At 43.8% G+C, this 19,174-nt stretch overlaps 1 protein-coding gene across 2 annotated transcripts; it reads right to left on the minus strand.

Annotated features, from left to right (window-relative positions):
• Window positions 1-296: 296 nt before the first annotated feature.
• Window positions 297-17,330, minus strand: Arhgdib (Rho GDP dissociation inhibitor beta). Of its 2 annotated transcripts, none has more exons than XM_051155501.1 (6): window positions 17,193-17,330; window positions 9,586-9,773; window positions 8,297-8,380; window positions 5,570-5,646; window positions 2,690-2,753; window positions 297-612 (listed from the first exon to the last, which is right to left on the minus strand). In XM_051155501.1, the coding sequence occupies exons 2-6, from the start codon at window positions 9,761-9,763 to the stop codon at window positions 413-415; spliced, it is 603 nt and encodes a 200-aa protein (XP_051011458.1). In that variant the 5' UTR covers window positions 9,764-9,773; window positions 17,193-17,330; the 3' UTR covers window positions 297-412. The 2 variants fall into 2 exon arrangements, with proteins under 2 accessions (XP_051011458.1, XP_051011459.1); XM_051155502.1 differs by lacking the exon at window positions 17,193-17,330 and adding an exon at window positions 17,054-17,180.
• Between the last annotated feature and the right edge of the window lie 1,844 nt (window positions 17,331-19,174).

A 19,174-nucleotide genomic window follows, 5' to 3' on the forward strand; every position in this document is an offset into this window, starting at 1 on the left:
GGATTAACTGAGCCAGAAGAACAGGTAGCAAGAGTGCATTTCTGAACAGAAGGCAAAGGAGCCATTAGTGACAACTTGCCCACTCCTTGGCCTTTGGTACTCAGGTTGGAGGAAGAGAGGGCAATGCTATATGAGACAGAGAACTTCAGAACTCTGGTCCGGTTTAGGAGGAGAAGGGTTGAGGGAGCGTGTCGGATTAAAGCTTAGGTTTGAAATCTCTAGTGCGGGGAACACTTTGAGAGCCAGGGTGAAATAAAACATATCGACTAGAAGATGTGTGTGTGGGGGTGGAGTGTGGAGGGGGATGGACCCAGCAATGAGCAGGGAGGGAGGAGGGAGAACGTGATCAACATGGCTGGGAGGAGTCTTCCTGTGGGGAAGGTGGTGGGGTGGGAGGGATGGACAGACGCATTCACTCTGTCCAATCCTTCTTAATGGCCAGGTTCCAATCCCAGGTGAGGTGGTCCTGCTTGTCATCATCAGTGAAGACGGACTTGTTGTGGTAACTGCCTCGGGCCCACACTCCCTTGGGAGACTCTTCTGGTGGAGTGAGGAATTCGTACTCCTCTTTCCGAGGCCCGTAGCTGCCAACCATGAATGTAGCTTTATCCACTAGGAAGAAAAGAGAGTTCATTAGTGTGAGAGTCTGCTGTCAGAAAAGCATACTAAAAAAGTAGGAGAGCCTGGACTGCAGCGTACATGGGAGGAAGCCCAAAGCAACAGTGTCCAAGTGTGACCATATATCAGTTTTACCTGGGACAATTTTTTCTTCTTTCTCTTTTTCTCCCCTCCTATACTAAGCTCGGTATGCACACTTCCCTTTCCAGGACTGGGGAAGCCGAGTTTAAGACCAGGTTGGGCTACACACACAGGAGACCTTGTCTCAAAGACCAAATAATTCCTCTAGATGGATACATTAAAGCGTTTTAAAACCCCAAATTCTTTAGAAAAAATGTGATTTGCTTTGCTACCGCCCCCATACTTGTAGACCAATATAAAATAACCTGTTGATGTCCCAAATCAGCCTTTAAAAAAAGTGTCTGAGTTGATTCTGATTACTAAGCCACAGTGTTAGCAGCATAAGTTAGTAGAGCGGACACCTCTTTACAGAAATGCAGCCAGTGTCCCATTAAACACTGACAGGCAACAGTGGGGTAGACAAGTTGAACTTTGTTTTTTGGCCTCAGTCTCAAAGCTACTGAAGCTCAGCAGCACGCAGCACTTTCTTTTTTCTTTTCTTTTCTTTTTTTCTTCTCTCTACATAATGGACTTCAAGGATCTCTGTCTACAGTCGCTCTGTGAACATCTTAGTTGGAGAAGGTTACTGTAGCCTCTGGTGATCAAGACATATAGAGTTTAGTCGTTCACGGGAGGGGAAATCAGCAAACTGGTCAAAAGTTTTAAAATGGAGAATTGGTACAAGTGGTGAAACTGCTGAGCAACCTTACTTATTGAGGGGGCTGTGAGTTCAGAATGGCTGGGGTTCAAATGGCATGCAGTTAGCTGGGAGAGAGGGGACAGGTGGCCTTTTAACTGTTGCACACTTTGGAGAAACAGCTGCACACATGCCACTGGCTGCTTGCTGATGTGAGTCGGCAGAGCCTCTGGGCTTCAAGGAAGTAGGAAATTGAGCTGGGCTTTCACGAAACCAGCCATTCATTAGCCAGGCCAAGCCCGTGTTTCAGGTCAACAGTCTCCTCTGGACTGTGCTAGATTAGTTCTTATGTCCTGAAGGCATGTCGAATAATAATTTCTCCTGGCTCCTCTGTCAAATTGAGGGATGGGTTATGTCATACTGTTCCCACGTCTGGCACAGAAAGTAAGAAGTGCCTGGAAGGAGTGCGGAAGGAACGGGGCCACCTTCCTGTCCGTGGTACATCCTGAATGACAGCAGATGGAACACACACGTGGTTACATGTCCCGATTACACTGCCCCTCCTCCATACTGTGCCCCTGATGCTCACCCCAACACATTGCCTCTCTGCCCACCAACCCCCATGGGCTCTTGATTCTCACCCCTAAGACACAAACCCTGGGAAGGTCTTTTTGTCTTTCTGTCATGGTGTTTACACTGGGAACTGCTTTCACTTTTGAAATACATATTTGGTATACGTAGTATATGCATGTGTGTATGTGTGTGTGTGTGTGTGTGTGTGTGTGTAAGCCAGAAATTGACCTCAGGTGTTCTTCCCAGGTAATATTTGCCCACCCCCCACCTTTTTGAGACAGGATCTTTTCACTGGCCTGGAACTCACCAATTAGTTTACATTGGCTACCCAGATGCTCTAAGATCCTCCTGTCTCTGCCTTTCCAGGCAGGAATTAGAAATATGTGCCACCATGCTGGCTAGCTTTTGGGTCTTCACGCAAGCACTTTACCAACTGGGCTATTTCTTCCATGTCTCCACTTTTGATGGATATTTTAAGAACCCTCGCTCCTACTTCTCTTGGTTAATCTCCCCCTATGTGAGTGAATAACCCGCTTGAATTCCAGATTCTCAGTGACAAAGGACATTGGCTTGCCTTTTTTCTGAAGTGAGCATTCTGAGCGATGGTCTCCATGTCTGGGCCTGCTGCGCCTGTCTATCTTCTAGTCAAACAGACAGGCCATCCAGCTCTACCTTTTATCCAACTGTTAAAAAGCCTGGGGCGGAAATATCAATGAGAAGTAATTGGGGACAGTCTCATACCTTTCATCCCAGTCCGGTATGTGTGCTGAACATACTTCAGGCCGGACACAATATCCCTGTTCACCTGTAGGTGAGAAGGCCACAAGAAACTCAAAGACTTTTTCATTTAAAAAAAAAAAATTTCCTTCCCATCCCATCTAGCTAAACAGAAATTGGAGAGACCCAACAACAGGACTTCATGCTGCCAGTACAGGTTTAATCATTGTCTGCTGTAATATTTCTCAATTTAACTGCTTTCAGGGAGGGCGTCGATCAAAACAATGTCTCAATATTCTTCACCATATTTCTCCTTCCTTAGTGGCTTGGGCAATAATCTCTAGCCCCCTTTCTCTCCTTAATGCTACTAGTGAAAACACTGTCCCCATCTCAGAGAAGGTTATAAAAATACCAATGGAAAATTTTATGTAAGTCTGTGAACACCATATCCTCAGAAATGATCCACCTAGCCTATGAAAAACAAACAGCAGGGAGAGGCATGGTAATGGAAAATCAGGCTTAGGAGCGGGCTGTGTAACTGAGAACTGAGCCTGGAGGCAAGGCCATGGGTCACACCAACACACCCTTTCCCATAAGCAATGGGTGAAGCCCACTGGCTCCGGCAAGCATTTCTAGATTCTCTGACCATTGGATGTTATCTGAGCTCCTTTCCCTAGACACTCAATGAAAAGCCACCAGATGGAATGGAATTGTAGGGAGCCCAGCGTTTTGTTTTCCATGACTCACTGAACCTGGGCCTGAAGTGGGCTGTCAGTTTTTCACAGTGGTCATGTCTACATAAACAAGTTAAAGAGGACATTGAGTCATTAGAGCTTGGGGAATTTTCAGCAGCAGGAGAAGTAAAGCATCTTTAATAATTTTCCCCCATCAGCAATTAAGGCTTTCCGTACATGTGATGGGTACCAAACTGCTAGAGCTGTCCTTCATCCTTCTCATGGCAAAGTAGCCCAACAGTGAGCATTGTCAGCTTAGACTCTAAACTGCCTAGGTTAGAATGTGTGATAAAGCAACCCAAAGCAGCTAGAAGGAAAACAGCTTTATTGAAGAGATGGTGATAAAATAGAAGCCCACGCTTCCTAGTTACCCTGATGTTCATAAGCTCATAGGAATGGGAGAGTTGAATGTCTATTTATACAAGTCTGCACCCTAACACTTGTTACCCTGGACATGTATTCAGTTCAGATGGAAAGAGACTGAATAGCAGGAAAGGCAGTCCAGCAGTAACTAGAATTTTAAAATGAGGCGTCTTCTGTATGAGGAGTGTTCCACAGAGGAACCATTTAATAGAAACATATTTAGGGTGAAAAAAGATGAATATTCACATGCTCTTCCATCCACGCTCTCTCTCCACTGGATCTCCTGCCCCCCCCCCCCCCAAAGCAAGAAGCTTTGGTGACAGGAATGAAATTGAAGGCTGTGGGAGTCAGAGAGACTTAAGAGGCAAAAGTAAAGGGGATGGGGACCCAAAGAATCACCTTGAGCATAAGAAAAAGAACCCTGAGAGAAACAGGATGCTGGAGAGTTGTAGGTAATTGGTGTTATGAAGGCAGCTTCCTTGAATGTTTGCCAAGAAATGTCAGTAAGGATTTAGGCTGCTTTTTAATTACTCTTTACTGTGATCCGGGTTCCTTCTAAACTGTGGCTCCAAGCTGGGACAAGCTACAGGCTGATTCAGCTTTACTTGGTGACAGAGTGGCCTTAACCTTGGTGGAGAACAGGGCAAACCTCAGAAGTGGATTTGACTTGGCAGTCCCTTGGTGCCTTGATGCACAACCCGAGCAGCCCTACACTCGCCTATATTCATAGACCTCCCTTGGTCTTCTTATTAAATCAAAACCTCCTGGTTGGGTTTCATTTGTAAACATGAGTTTTCTAAACTGACAGCACGGTAGTGTACATGATTACGTTCTAGACAGAGGTGAAGTCGTTCTATGCATTTTCGATATGAGCCTTTCCCAAAACCCCAGGTGCAGTAAACAGCATGTCAGGAAGCAAAGCCATCCACAGTTCAAGGGATGGTTGTGTAGGTGTCGATAAATATTTACAGGATGGCAAGACTTTAGGTGTTTTAGTATGTGGTAGAGAGTGGCTGTCTAGCCACCTTGAATCATATCCTGCACCCAGGAGAAATATGGGCCATTGTGCAAACAGGGAGAGCAGATGGAGTCCCCCCCCCCAATCCCCGGTGGAGCCCTGGAGAACATGACCAAGAGGGAGGGAGTGACAGCCAAGGCAAACAAATCCTGAAATGCAAAACAGTGTGTCTCTCTCACTTATTTGCTTTCAAATTTGAGGTTATTTTTCTGGGAACTCTAGCTACTCATCAGGATGTATGTCTATTCATGAGCTGTGAGCTTACGTCTCATTTGATTTTGCTAGTATCTAGTCACCTGCTCCATAAATGTCACTGAAATTCCTAGCCACTTTGTAACCACCGCTCCTCTTCTGAATGATAATTGAGCAGCTGGAGTATCCCATTTCCTTTTTCTATTTGTTGAATCATTTATTTGTGCATTTCTTAACATATATCCATAAAGACCTATCATTCACAAAGTTGTGTGGGATAGTGGGAGGAAGGGCACACAATTTTAGGCTGCTTCTGTGTCCTTAGGTTGTGAAGGGTCAACACATAGTGTATGCCTCATCCTGATGTAAGCGTCAGGAATTCTGAGAGAGAGTGCTGATGGATGGAGAAGCTGAGGTGTCCTGGATGGGGGAAAGTAAGGGTGGGTCTCCACAGGAAGAGCTCAGAAGTGGGAAAAAGTGGGAAAAGGAAGACAGCAAAAACCACCACCCAAAAGAACAGGGACAACAGGACACCAGCAAAACCAAAGCAATATGTGGATTATAGAGAAGTTAAGAGCACACGTGGGAGATGCTTACTTTGAAGTTAATTTTGACCCTATATTCCACACCTTCCTTTAGCACAAATACTTCTTTTTTGAGGGCTTCGAGGTCGCCTGTAGAAGAGGATTTAGAAAGTTAATATCCCTGCGAGCTGCTACATAAGGAGTGACAGGTAAGGCTCAAGTCTTCTGCTGGGCTCGTCTGGGTCGCTTGATTCACAAGGATGTTAACTCAGATAGCATGTGAGATTAGTGTTCACACTGACTTGCATTTGCACATGCATACACACACACACACACACACACACACCTACAATTGTTGAAATATTACAGCTCTGTCATTAAAGAAACATAGTAACATAGTAAACAGTTTTTCTACAAGTTTGGTGTCGATGCCAAACATATACAGACTTGTAATTAGTTGTGGAGACAAATCTCTTTTTTCCATGACTTCCAATCAGTACTCCTGAAACTGTATTTTACTTTGTCAACAGCGAAAAAGTGTCAATCAATCAGTCAACCTAAAAGAAAGTGAGTTAATATTCTTTCTATTGAAAACTTCATGCACACGCATAGCTAGATGAAGACATGATGTTTTCTCTCAAAGAAATACGAGAAAAAAATATAAATGCATCAGCCACAGGCTTCCAAAGAATTGATAGGCATTCCACAAATTTTCCCTCCATCAATTTATGATTGATATTATCAATTAATAATTGATAATATATGGTGTTTTCTAGCTTTAAAACTGCTTTTAATTTTTATAATTATTTAAACAAGTGCTCACTTTGAACCTACTGGTCTCGCATTTACAATACAATACTATTTTTCTTAAGGAAGAGAATTCCAATTGTAACAGTTTTAGGGTTCATAATCCTGAGATCTGCATTTTATTTCTTGTGCCATGCTTAGAGAGGCTATAATGCTTTAGTTTTTCCTCTATATACTCCTGTATAGCTGTTTGTGTGTGTGTGTGTGTGTGTGTGTGTGTGTGTGTGTGTGTGTGTGCACGCACACAGCTTTGGGTGTTTTACTTCATAAACTTAGGAACTTCCCTAGGACAGAAAACCAAACTGAGGTTTTTCCTGCTGAGAAGAGGGTAACAAGACCAAGCTTTCCTGCAGTGTCCTCATTTCCTTCTGGACATGCCCTCAGTATCCTCATAGCCATTTTCGCAAACTGACAGTTCTACCTGGTCACATGACTCAACTGAATGCAGGGAGAGGGCTGAATCTGGGTGAGAGCCAGCTGGTTTCTGTCCTGGAGAGATGCTTCAATGTGGGTCCTTGTGTGTGTGTGTGTGTGTGTGTGTGTGTGTGTGTGTGTGTGTGTGTGTGTGTGTGCACGTGCGTGTATGCATGCATGCGAGAGAGAGAGAGAGAGAGAGAGAGAGAGTGTGTGTGTGTGTGTGTGTGTGTGTATGTGTGTGTGTGTGGTGTCTGCTCTGCTGATTTCAGTTGAACAGGAAGCCTATCTTCTCAGCCTCTGATTTCCTCCACTTGACAGAAAGATCCATATAAGGTAACGTGTATATGTCCTGTGAGAGGAAGCTCCTGCCTCTAACCTCACTGCTCCAGAGCTGTGCTTCTCCTCTGCTTTGGTGCTTTAGTGAAGCTTTAAATTTGGTGACATATTTCCCCTTCCCAATTTACCTTTGATGCCCCTGATTTGGATTCAAGACCCTTTCCTCACCCTCAACGGGGGAATATTTTCCCACCTTCCGAGTCTGCCCATCTCCTCAAGACCCTCCTAAGGAAAGCACTTGGCTATTAGTCACAAAAGAGGGCGGGGAGTAAACACATTTTTTAAATAGGAGAGACTGTTTAGGAACACAGCTTTAAGCTTTGAATGTGCAGAGTAGGAAGTGTCCATCATTATGCAGGAGGTGTTGGGTTTCCTCCTCCTCCTCTGCTAAGGCCATAGCTGCGACAAAGTTAGCATTTCACTGGGGTTCAGACCATATAAACAGCACAAGTCTAGCAGCACGCAGCGTGGTTCTCAAGAATAGCTGTTCCTTCTGTTGCCCTGTGAAACACAGAGCTGAAGCAGATATCAGACGGTGAGTACAATGCTTGCCCAGTGAGCATGAGGACCGGAGTTTGACCTCCTGAACTCACATTTTAAAAATTCAGACGTAAACAATCCTCCCGAATAAATAATGCTGGGCATGGCTGCTCTGGAGAGGTGGGGACAGGTGGATCCCTGGCGGGGGGGGGGGGGGTCACTGGCCAGGCAGAGTAGCCCAAGTGACAGACCCACAGGGGCATTTTTTGATTGATGCTTCTTGTGGGAAGACCCAGATCATGATGGATGGTGTTTTTTCCCTGGGCTAGTGGTCCTGTGTGCTGTAAGAAAACAGGCTGAACAAGCCATGGGGGAGCAAGCCAGTAAGCAGATACCTGAGGTTAATTTCTGGTCTCCACATGCATGTACATACATGCACTCTTACATATAAATGAATACAGAATCAGAATAATGTGTAAATACACACACACACACACACACACACACAAACACACACACACACAGAATGTGTATAACTTTTAACTGTTCTGTTACACTGAGCCAAGAGCTGGGTTTTTCATTAAACACAGCAAGCAGTGGACACTTGGATGTGCAATTGTTTAGGAGCTGGTCCCAGCACATACATCACCAAGGGCAACCTTACTAGTTTTCTCCAGTGGGGATTGGAGACAAAGACCAAGTTTTCCCAGAGACTTCTTAGACCCCCCGCCACCTAAACAGTAAAAATATGTCCACTTACCAGTAAGGTCCATGGTGATTGGTCCTGGTGCACTGTCACAAATAAGGCTAAGCCGGGTAACAGTCACATTGGGAACCGTTGGGTCTGCAGGGTTCAAAAGACAAGATAAGCACATGGGAAGGGTGTGTGTGTGTGTGTGTGTGTGTGTGTGTGTGTGTGTGTGTACGAGCACCAGCACATAAACACATGTGCATGTGTTTTAAGTTGTGGATGAGGGAAGAGAATATAAAGAGAAATGGTGGCTCTGTGCGGTATAGCAATAGAAACAGAATGGCAGATTCACTGCTTGGTATTGGCCCCTATAGAAATGGCAGAGTTGTTATTTTCTAATTTGGGCATATGCAGACTGTTGTAGCTACTTTTGTGTCAAATTGACTCAAGCTAGAGTCCTTTTCTTTTCTTTTCTTTTCTTTTCTTTTCTTTTCTTTTCTTTTCTTTTCTTTTCCTAGAGTCATTTTCAAAGTGTACCCTTCGCTTGAGAACATGCCCTCACCAGACTGGCCTATGGGCAAGCCTGTGGTTCATTTTCTTGATTGATGATGTTAAGGAAGGGCCTGGCTCATTATATTTACCCTGGTCTAGTGGTTCTGGGTGCTATAAGCAAGCAGGCTGAACAAGATATCGGAAGCAAGCCAGTAAGCAGCATCCCTCATGGCCTGGGCTTCAGTTTGTGTCTCCAGGTTCTTGTCCTTAGTTCCTGGCCTGGCTTCCTTCAGTCATGGGCTGATGGTGGAGACATAAGTCCAATAAACCCTTTCCCCTCAAGTTGCTAACTAAGATACAGGCTCATCTAAATTATAAGTCTCAAATATGGAGACATCGTCTATCCAGGTCTCGTAGCCATGTCTTGTTCTGGCACAGTGTGTGTGTGTGTGTGTGTGTGTGTGTGTGTGTGTGTGTGTGTGACAGAGGGAGAAAAAGAGAGAGAGAGAGAGAGAGAGAGAGAGAGAGAGAGAGAGAGAGAGAGAGAGAGAGGAATAGTTTAAAAATATCCAAGAAAGAAAGAGAAAACAAAACAAAACAAAACGTAGGGACTGGTGAAGAGCATAGTACATTGTAGTTGTGGTCTGAAATTCTAAGTGCTCCGTGTGGGTAATTTTTGTCTGCCTCACCTCCTACTCTTACACAGTCTCCAAAGAAGACTTAATTACACTGTCCATGACCTAAGGCAGCATGTACAAATGGTGCCTCACCCACCTAACCATGTAGCCCATCACTTTTGACAGTGAGTGACAGTGGGGTGTGCCTCACTGGAGGCCTTCCCCCCGGCCCGCCCCATACACACACACCTGCTATCACGGGACCATCTCCCAGCAGTGTTTTCTTGTATTTGGCTAGACTCTCGTCATCTTTATCCATCTCCTGCAGCTCCTTCAGGGACTTCTGTGGGGGTGGCTTGTAATTGAGCTTGCTGTCCAGGTCATCGTCTCCCTCCTCCAGCTGTGGCTGTGTGTCCTTCTCAGTCATCTTGATATCTCTTTATTTTAGAGAGAAGATGATGGTGCATTAGCCAGTTTGGTTGCTATTGGTACCACCCTTGCCTTATGAGATGAGATTTGTACTCATCAGTGATTTTCAAATTGTTCCTAAACACGTTTCATGAAATATATAGTATTTCCAGACATTCCTCTGACTTGTCTTAATTTTTCTTTATAGAAATAAAACTATAAGAAGAATAGCTCACTTAAATAATCCCAATGGCCTACCATTCTAGCTTTGCTCCATTGCTGTCCCCAGTGTGCACAGTGTGAGTTATGATGACGTATGGACACAGGTTTCTTCTCATTAACTAATTATTTCCTTGAATATATGTAAGACCTTAAAGAGGTAAGGCTGGGGAAAGCAGACCCCTGACATCTGCCTGGCATGTATGAATGCTTTCCACTCCACACTGTTAATCATGGCTTGAAGGCAGGCACTGGGCCCTAGGTTCTTCTTGAGTGCCCACCCCCACCCTATAACACCTGTGTAACTTGTGTTTGATAGCTGTCATTGATTGGTTTATTTCACTCCGTTTCTTGTGTTCTTTTGACATGCTATCAAATTGCAAAGAGCTCAACTTCCTCTAGGCAAAATCACAAGTGCAAATTTGTTATTAGGGGCCTTGTGCCAACCTCTCTTTTTCATTGAGTCTTTGATGTATTTTCCCATATTTCTAGTGTCCTTACCCTCTCTACATGCTGTAGGTTAACTATGAATGCGACCTAATATAAAATCATAACCTTAAAGGATTATGAGATATTTTTTGGAAAAAAATTTTTGCATGACTCTTGAGCATGAAGTTTATACATAAGAGCATTGTGGGACAGCATCCAAAGGCTAGACACACGCACGAAGACTCATCTGGGCGGACCATGGAACATTTCTTCTCTAATCAGTGTGTACATTTACTTGACATATATAAACAAAATTGAGAAGGAAATCTAGTAAAATTATCCTCATGTGAATATTGACAAGAATCTGTAGATATGGATTTTCAGAGCACAAACAAACTTAAGAGGTAAATAGTCCAACTTCTCATTGAATCACCAGGCAAGCTGAGTTCTGAAGGTTAAGAGACTGGTTCCTTGTCACCTAACTGTGACCTTCATAGCTTGTGGCTAGAGGCAATGGGAGAGGCAGCCTAGGAGATGCCTAGGAAAAGACGTCAACTTCTTATGTCTTCCTGCCCGTAGGTAAAGCCTCCATTTCTCACTTCATAAGTCTAGAAGATAGTCTCTATCACATCATAGTGACACTGTGAACCTCTGTGAATTTTCTGGGGACAAGGACATTTATGACCCAATTTGATTGTAGTTCTGTGTTTTCATGTTATTAATGTGATAGGAAGAAAAAATAATTTGGAAATGAAGATGAGAAAAAGGAAAATTAATGGAATGAAAGAAAGAGAAATGGCAAGTTGTGGAGGGGGGATGAAGGAAAGGTTGAAATAGAGGAAGAAGAGACATTGATCCTTTCATTCATCTTCCAACAAAACAGGTCAAACACCAAAGCCCTTAAGTAGCGATGAAAGACACATTGCAATGCCCAGGTCTACTTCCTACACAGAAAGGAAGCACATAGATTAGGTCCCATGATAACCCTTGTCTCACGTGAGCCACTGGCACCAAGTTTCCGGAGACGAGCAGGAAAAGCCTAGTGAGAGCCCAGGTCATATTCCAAACACCACACAGAGAAAAAATAGGATGAACTGGTAGGAAAAATACAGAGGGATGCAGCAGATGGATGTTGTAATTTGGGAGCCATTTAAGGACAATCTTTAAGGGGCTGATGAGGAGCAAGCCGGATAAGATGAATTGGATGAGGCAGATTCCCATCCAGTGGACATAGTGCCCTGACAGACAACAGAAGTAGAGAGTCCATCACCAACCCAACAGAGAATCAAGCTGTTTGCATGGATAAGTGCAGCTCAGTTCACAGAAAAGAGTCTTTCAGAACATAACCCTGTGTTCTAACAGTTCCCCATTGAAAGCCTGCCTGTTAGATGGTGTCATTACACCCAGTCATTAGTTTAAAATGATCTTGTTAGCTTGCAAGAGCTGTACTTCTTCAGCCTTAGATTCCAATTCTTGAAAAGAATAAGAGAGAGAGGAAAAGAAGGAGAGGGAGGGGAAGAGAGAAAAAGAGAGAGGCTGACATAAGACTTGCAAACTTCTGTGTGAGCATTGCCAAATCCGAGTTTTAACCTTATTATTACATATGAGATATTATTTAAGTTTTCATAATCAATTTGCAACTTATAAATATTGCATAAAACTGAGACAACATTTTAAAGAAGTTGAAGAGTAGAAGACAATGTATGGCATATGGAATTGACTCAATAAGAGCAGATAATTAAGAGCCATATTACAATAACTTGACATAATTGTAGCAAAAGAAAAAGATAAGAGACCACATGATCCGAAGTCATCCATTGTGGAAAGATGATTATTGTGGCAATAAACGCAAAATAACTGAAAAGGCAATTCTCTGTCGAAGCCTTTTAAGCAACAAGAAAGTCACAGCTTGTTGGTGAGCTCCTATTGTTTTCAAACTTTCACTGCAAAACATACTGACATTTAAGTTGCTGGTCAGAGCCATGGAGGGAATATAAGTTGGTAATTTCAGCCACACTAAAAGGGTCTGGCTGGTTTCATTGGTGGTCCTTCATGGTTTGGAGATGACAGGACTCTTAGATATCCAATAAGCAGGGCCTGGGGAGATGATTCAGGGCTTAAAAGCATCATCTGTTTTTCCAGAGGACCCAGTTTTGATTCCCAGCACCACAGGGCAGCTCACAACCATCTGTAACTCTAGTTTCAGAGATCCATCACCCTCTCCACACTTCTGTGTCATACACATAAAATAAATAACTCTTTAAAAGTATGACAAACATCGTGGTGTCTAGTCCAAAAAGAAAAGGAGTAAGATTCATTGGGTGATAGCTATGTCTTGTGAGTGTGGGCACACGGCTAGTGGTTAGAACTGTCTGATTTGGGGGTGATTATCTTCTTACTGAACAGCCCCCATCACACATGGAGGTTGGATCTGGCTCTCTGGCAGTGAGCTCTTGGGCACATGTTTCAGGCACGAGGACCCTACTTTCTTTATCTTGAGAGATGGAGGACTAGGACACACAGTTTAGATGAGTCACTGTCCCCAGTCCCTCTCTCTGCATGTATTTCATTGCCTGTAGTTGTGTGGTGGCTACAGTTCAGTTACTGTATTTCTCAGACCATAAGATGCACTTTCTCTGGTTATGGGCGGTGGGGGGCGGGCGGGGGCGGGCAGTATTAAGGTGTGCCTTATGGTCTGGTTTCTGTTTTTACTGTTTTTCTTGTTTTACTGCTTGCTCTAAAAACTGGGTGTGTCTTATGGTCAGGTATGTCTTAAAGTCTGAGAAATACAGTACCTTATCTCATTTGTACATCGGAGAGAAGAATGTCAGTGTTTAATTATTTAAATTTCATATCACTTTCCCAAAGGTGCTACATTTTACATCACTTACTTCTCTGCCTCAGATGTAAATCATGTTTCTTTTACCTAGACCCTTTCACATCACAAAGATATCATTAAAACATCTGCAAATAGTTACTGAACTGTTCTGAGTCAGCACATAGCAATTACACACTGGGTGAACCCCCTGAATTACTGAAAGGAATGACCAGACACTGTGAGGGAGACAATGTGGGCTATGTGTTAGAGGAACTGAAAAAAATCAGAAGAAAATAGTAAATACAACTTAACCTTAGGCCAGTACTCATATGTCTGGCTATTAATACAGCTTCATATGAGATGATAGCCATAAAAAATGAGAGCCTACATTTCTAGGAAATAAATCCCATCCCAGGTTAATTTAGCAAAGTTTGATAAAACATGGGCCTTGATCAAGGTGGACCAGGGGCTCAACGCCTGGCTGTGCCATCAAGTTATAGGACTAAACAAGCCATTCACATCCACCAGAGACACAGGGAAAGTGAGACTTCCTCATGGCACTGAAGGCTGTAGAAAACATGAGTTGTAAGCTGCACTGGCCAGTCAATGCTCAATAAATATTAATGCCTTTTCTTGTATCCCTCTTTGGCCCAAATACTATGTGTTTTAAGGGACATAACTGCCTACATAGCAAACGCTTCTGCATATAAACTGATCTGTCCCATTCTTCCTCAATATTTCTCAGTCTGCTTCTCTGAGGAGTAAGGACGAGACTCGAAGTTTAGAAACTTGTGAGAATTCTTTATCAATGGGATTGAGTGGAAAAAAAAAAAGGACAACAACTAATACATTTATTTTGAATATATTAGTCTCTCACTAACAATTTAATTTTAGATTTTATCTATTGAACCTTGGCCTGACTATCCAGGGCTCATTCTGGATAGTCAGTGGATGTAGAGGACAGGTGATGGAGGAATTGCCTCTGGCTCTGGAGGAACAGGCAGATTTAACTAGATTGAAAGGGTGGGTCAGTTGGGGTCTTATCCCACACATTTGAGTCACTACATGGAAAAGTTTTTGCATTGCATTGCATTGCATTACATTACATTACTACACAGAGAGCTGTGTGGGGTGGGGGCAGGGTAGGAATAGGGGATTTCCGACAGTAGGGCACAGAGCAGAGAGCTGAGTTCTCTTTGAAGACTGCACATTTCACAGTTAATCAAGGATGTGCTGGCTTTGCTGCAGCCTGGTCTCAGGAGACTCCAGTTTTTCTCCTAGGACATCCGCAAGGCCTCTTGATTGCTCCTGGAGTCACCCTTGGTCCTGCAGTATTTCTAGCCACATGAAAGATTTGGCCATTTCCGGACATCTCAAGGCTATTTTCTATCAAGTCAGCTGCATGGGCATCCCAAACTCCAAAATACTCATATTTTCTCTCTCCTCGAGCGCCTCTCTCTACTATCTCTCTCTCTCTCTTCCTCTCTCTCTCTCTCTCTCTCTCTCTCACCCACCACACACACACACACACACTCAATTTTACCCCTGACCCCCACCCCCCTTTTTTTTTTAAAAAGACAGGATTTCACTATGTACTCCTGGCTGACCTGAAACTCACAAAGATTCCCTGTCTCTGCCTCCCAAATGCTGGGATTAAAGGCATCGCCACCACTCCCACCAAGAAACAGTTTCACCTTTCCTTTCCTGAGAGAAACAGCCTATTATTTCCTGCCTATGCATTCCGAGTGGGCTCTTCCAGCATTGTATGTATGGTTTTTTGTTTTGGGGTTTTTGTTTGTTTGTTTGTGGATTTGTTTTTTTGTTTTGTTTTGTGTTTTTTTGTTAAGAAGGAGAAAAGACTAAGAATTACTACACTTCTCCAACTGCCCGTAGGATACTCTTCACTCACAAATACCACTTTAACTAATCTTCAAAGACAGCTACACTCCTGGAACCATGACTAAGCAAACAACTAGACTCGAGTAACTCAACATATTCACCAAGGTTCTAAATGAACAAAACATGAGCAATGAAAGACAATGCCATGGACACATGAACTTAGATTATCAGAGCCCTGAGGAAGTCCCGGTGGAGTTTTAGCTAGCTTTGGCTGAGGAAACCAGAGTGTTATCAAGAGAGAACAACTTGGTAAGGGCTTATTGAGTAGATGGAAGTGTCGATGATGTTTCAGGAGGCGGCAAGCCACCATCCACCAGCAGTCTCCATCAGAGCAGCGGTGCTGCTCAGAAACAAAAGAGAGCTTCTGCCATGGACATTTTCCAAAGCTACCGATTCCTTTATTGTGCCAGCACATGACTTCAGTCAAACTACTGACCACTTTCTTAATAGAATTCTCTATTCTCTCAGTATGAAAACCTTGACTTTCCTTAATACCAGGCTTGGCACACAGAGCACCCAGAGCCGGTGCTGGCTGTCTTTTCTCTCTGTTTTATTTTCACCCCACCAGGCTTCTCCCTTCCTGAAGTTTGTCACATATTGTATTCCCATAAGACCCCCTCAAACTAACTCTGCTATTCTGAGCTTCCAGTGAAAACTAAATTGTGAAACTGTGCAAAGCATGTCTCCCTAGGGACAGAGTTTTGCGCTCTCCAAAATGGTGAAGGAGCAAATTCCAAGGGCTGGAAGATGCCGTTGAGGTTTAGGCCAGCTAGCCATGGTTGTTCCTCACTGCCTGAGTGAGGGCAATGCGGATGGAGAGAGAATGACTGTTCTATCAGAAACACACAGGGCCCACAAAAGAGTAAAGTGAGTTTGTTACTAAACCTGTGCTGTGTTTAAAACCGGCAGGGATACACTCTTAGAAATGCCACAGAAAGAAATGACGAGATGAATGACACCTGGTGGTGACAAATTCCCAGCCAACGGGTCACCACTGGTCTCTTCTTGAGTTCTCACTCCAGTATCTTTGTCCCAACCCTGACTTTGGAAGACTCTTGGTGTCATGGTGAAGTGATGGTTAGGGGGCCTTTCCCATGAGGGCAGTCTACCTCCCTCACATGGAGTGAAAAACGGCTAGGGGTTTCTCAGACCGGAGATGAGGAGTTTAGTCTGATAAAGTCTGATAACGAGAGGAAAGCCTATGAAGTGACGTCTAAAGCATTTCTAACGAGGCCAAAGTTCAGGCCATGACAGCTGGAAGGCCCACTGACCACGTTTACAGCTGGGCCCAGTTAGACCCTCCTAGGGGCTCTCTCCAACACTTTTCTCTGCTTCTTCCGGGCCTGCTTTAGCTTTTCTTGACGTGAAGGGCTGTTTTTGGCAGTAACAGTGAATATCTTTCTGCCCATCCCACTACAGGAATTTAATCCTCCAGTTTTTTGCTAATGGCTTAGTATTTGACAGCTCTGAACCATATTTTTTTCTCTTTTCAAATAGTCTCTTTAAAGTGTGTTTAAAAACAGGAAACCGCACATCTCCACCCCAACACAAGCCGCCCTCCACCAACACCAACAGAGTCCGTATCAGCGCTGAGGTACAGTTTTCCTGTTCCCAAGATTGGGCAAATCCCAGCTCCTGCCTAGCAAGGAAACTGCTCGCTGGCCCCCTATTCCAGGTATCTCCAGAGACCTTTTCTAGAACATTCTGGTAACAAGGTAGTCTGCCCTGACTCCTTCATCTTGTCCACCATTTCCAGCTATGACTTCCCCTTTTCTGCCCCAGCAATCTCTTTAGCACTTTCTTATCGTGAAGTTTGGTTTAAAGGGCCGCCCTTCTTAAAAAAGCAGCAACACCTCCACTGTAAGGACAGTACCGTGGTTCTGAGATTTCCTGAAGGGCTCTGTGCCCACCTGCAGCCTCCCCCACCTCAGGCATTCAACTTACATTTTGCGCTTCTTCGAGTCTCTGCAGTCTCTGTCAGGGTACCTCTGTCTCTCAACGCTGACTTCTGAGTACTGGCAGTTAGAACAGGAAGGAAGTTAGTGAGAGAGAGAGAGAGAGAGAGAGAGAGGTTTAAACCTACTTGAAGAGGAAACGCTGGGCTGTCTCCAATCCTGTCCCTTTGCACTGCCTATCTCTCCATCAGCTAACTCCGAGCAGCATTCTTGACAATTAATGACACATGTGGAGCAAGCCAGCCCATGTGACATGAGATGCATGAGTGTGCATGCTGGGGGATGGTCCCATAGCCATGCGTGTTTTGAATAATTGTGTGTACATGTTTAAAATCCATAAACTTGGGGAGAGAAGTGGAGCCCCCAAACTGTAGTAATAAATTCATATAGGTTTTAATGTGTACCACTACCTCCTGCTGCTGTAGAGCCCTATCACCTTTCTTTTTTTCTTTTTTCTTTTCTTTTTTTTTCCTGGTAAGACAATTTGTTGGCAGGAATTTAGGAGTAGAAAGTATGAATGTTAAAAGTATATACTGGGTGTTAATTTAAATAATTTGTCTTCAGATATATTTTTAGAGCTTTATTTATTGGTTCTAATTTGAAGATGTTGCTGTGTATCGTATCACAAACCTTCAAATGAAACAAACAAAAGTAAAACAAAAACAACTGCCATTGGGTATATCTAGGAACGCAGATTGCAAAAGAAAATTCATCTTCATTAATTCATCATCTAACGCAGCAATCTGTGACAATCACATATATGCTAAAATAGACTTTACAGCTATTTGAGGAATGGTTTGTGAATAAATTTAAAGGAGAGCAAGCTGCCAAGGCCATATGTGAACCCTTTGAAGAAAGAGTTTCAGACTTCCGCATTTCATGTACTCTTAATACATTCCTCCGACTGCACCAACAACCCATGATCATTTACACTGGTAGTTCAATAATCAGTATTTATATCAATGCACTTGGTGATTGTGAAGGTCATACAATTGCTTGGAGAAAATGGTGTCTCTTCTCTCTTCATCCAAGTACCTTGCATGTCCTTCGGTTGTTTTGAAGATCACTGTCCTTAGGGCAAGCAGAACTGGGGTGACCAAGGGGATGCTAGGCATCTGGTGTGAGAAAAGAGACCACCTTAGAAAAGCGTAAGTGGGAAAACAGCGGGGCTGTGGGGTGTGTGCTGGCTAGTTTTATGTCAACCTGACACAAGCTATAGTCATCTGAGGGGAAGGAACTTCAATTGAGAAAAAAACCACCTCCATAAGGCTGAGCTAAAGGCAAGCCTGTGGGGCATTTTCTTAATTACTGATTGATGTAGGAGGGCCCAGGCCATTGTGGGTGGTACCAACTCTGGGTTGGTTGTTTTGGGTTGTATAAGAAAGCAGGCTGAGTGAGCTCTGAAGAGCAAGCGAATAAGCAGCACCCCTCCACAGCCTATATATCAGCCCTTCCCTCCATTTTTTTTTGAGTGTGTGTGTGGTGGCATGGGGAGGGTGGTTTGCCTTGTTTTGAGTTCCTGCTGTTGCTTCCCTTGATGGGCTATGATACATATGTAAGCCATATAAACCTTTTCCCTTCCAAGTTGTTTTGGCCATGGGGTCTCATCACAGTAATAGCAACCGTAACTAAGATAGGGTTCATGTCTGAAATCCATCACTCATGAGTCGGAGGCAAGAGGATTTTATAGTCAAGGTCAGGCTGGGCTACATGGCTATATAGTAAGGCCCTCTCACGAGTCATAAACAAATACACAAATGGATAAGCAATCAAAGAGGAGAGCAGGACATAATTACACTTAGCAAAGTTAATAAAACCTTAAGCAGAACTATTGTGTAAATCACTAGGTAATACACAGGTGGATATACCCGTTAGATACAGTAGAGAGACTTGAACTCAGGACCTTTGAAAGAGCAGGAAGTACTCTTAACCTCTGAGCCATCTCTCCAGCCCAACATTTGTTCTTATACCCACAGACAAGTCTAGTCCTCACCCCTCATCAAGAAAACTCGTTGCCACAGACAGAGACCACTACGGAAATCCACCACCAATCCAAATGCAGAGTCGTGGAGCTCAGTCCCCGTGAGTACCTCTACTAACATTCCTACAT

The sequence above is a fragment of the Acomys russatus genome, chromosome 13 (genome assembly GCF_903995435.1).
Source record: "Acomys russatus chromosome 13, mAcoRus1.1, whole genome shotgun sequence".
Taxonomy (NCBI): Eukaryota; Metazoa; Chordata; class Mammalia; order Rodentia; family Muridae; genus Acomys; species Acomys russatus.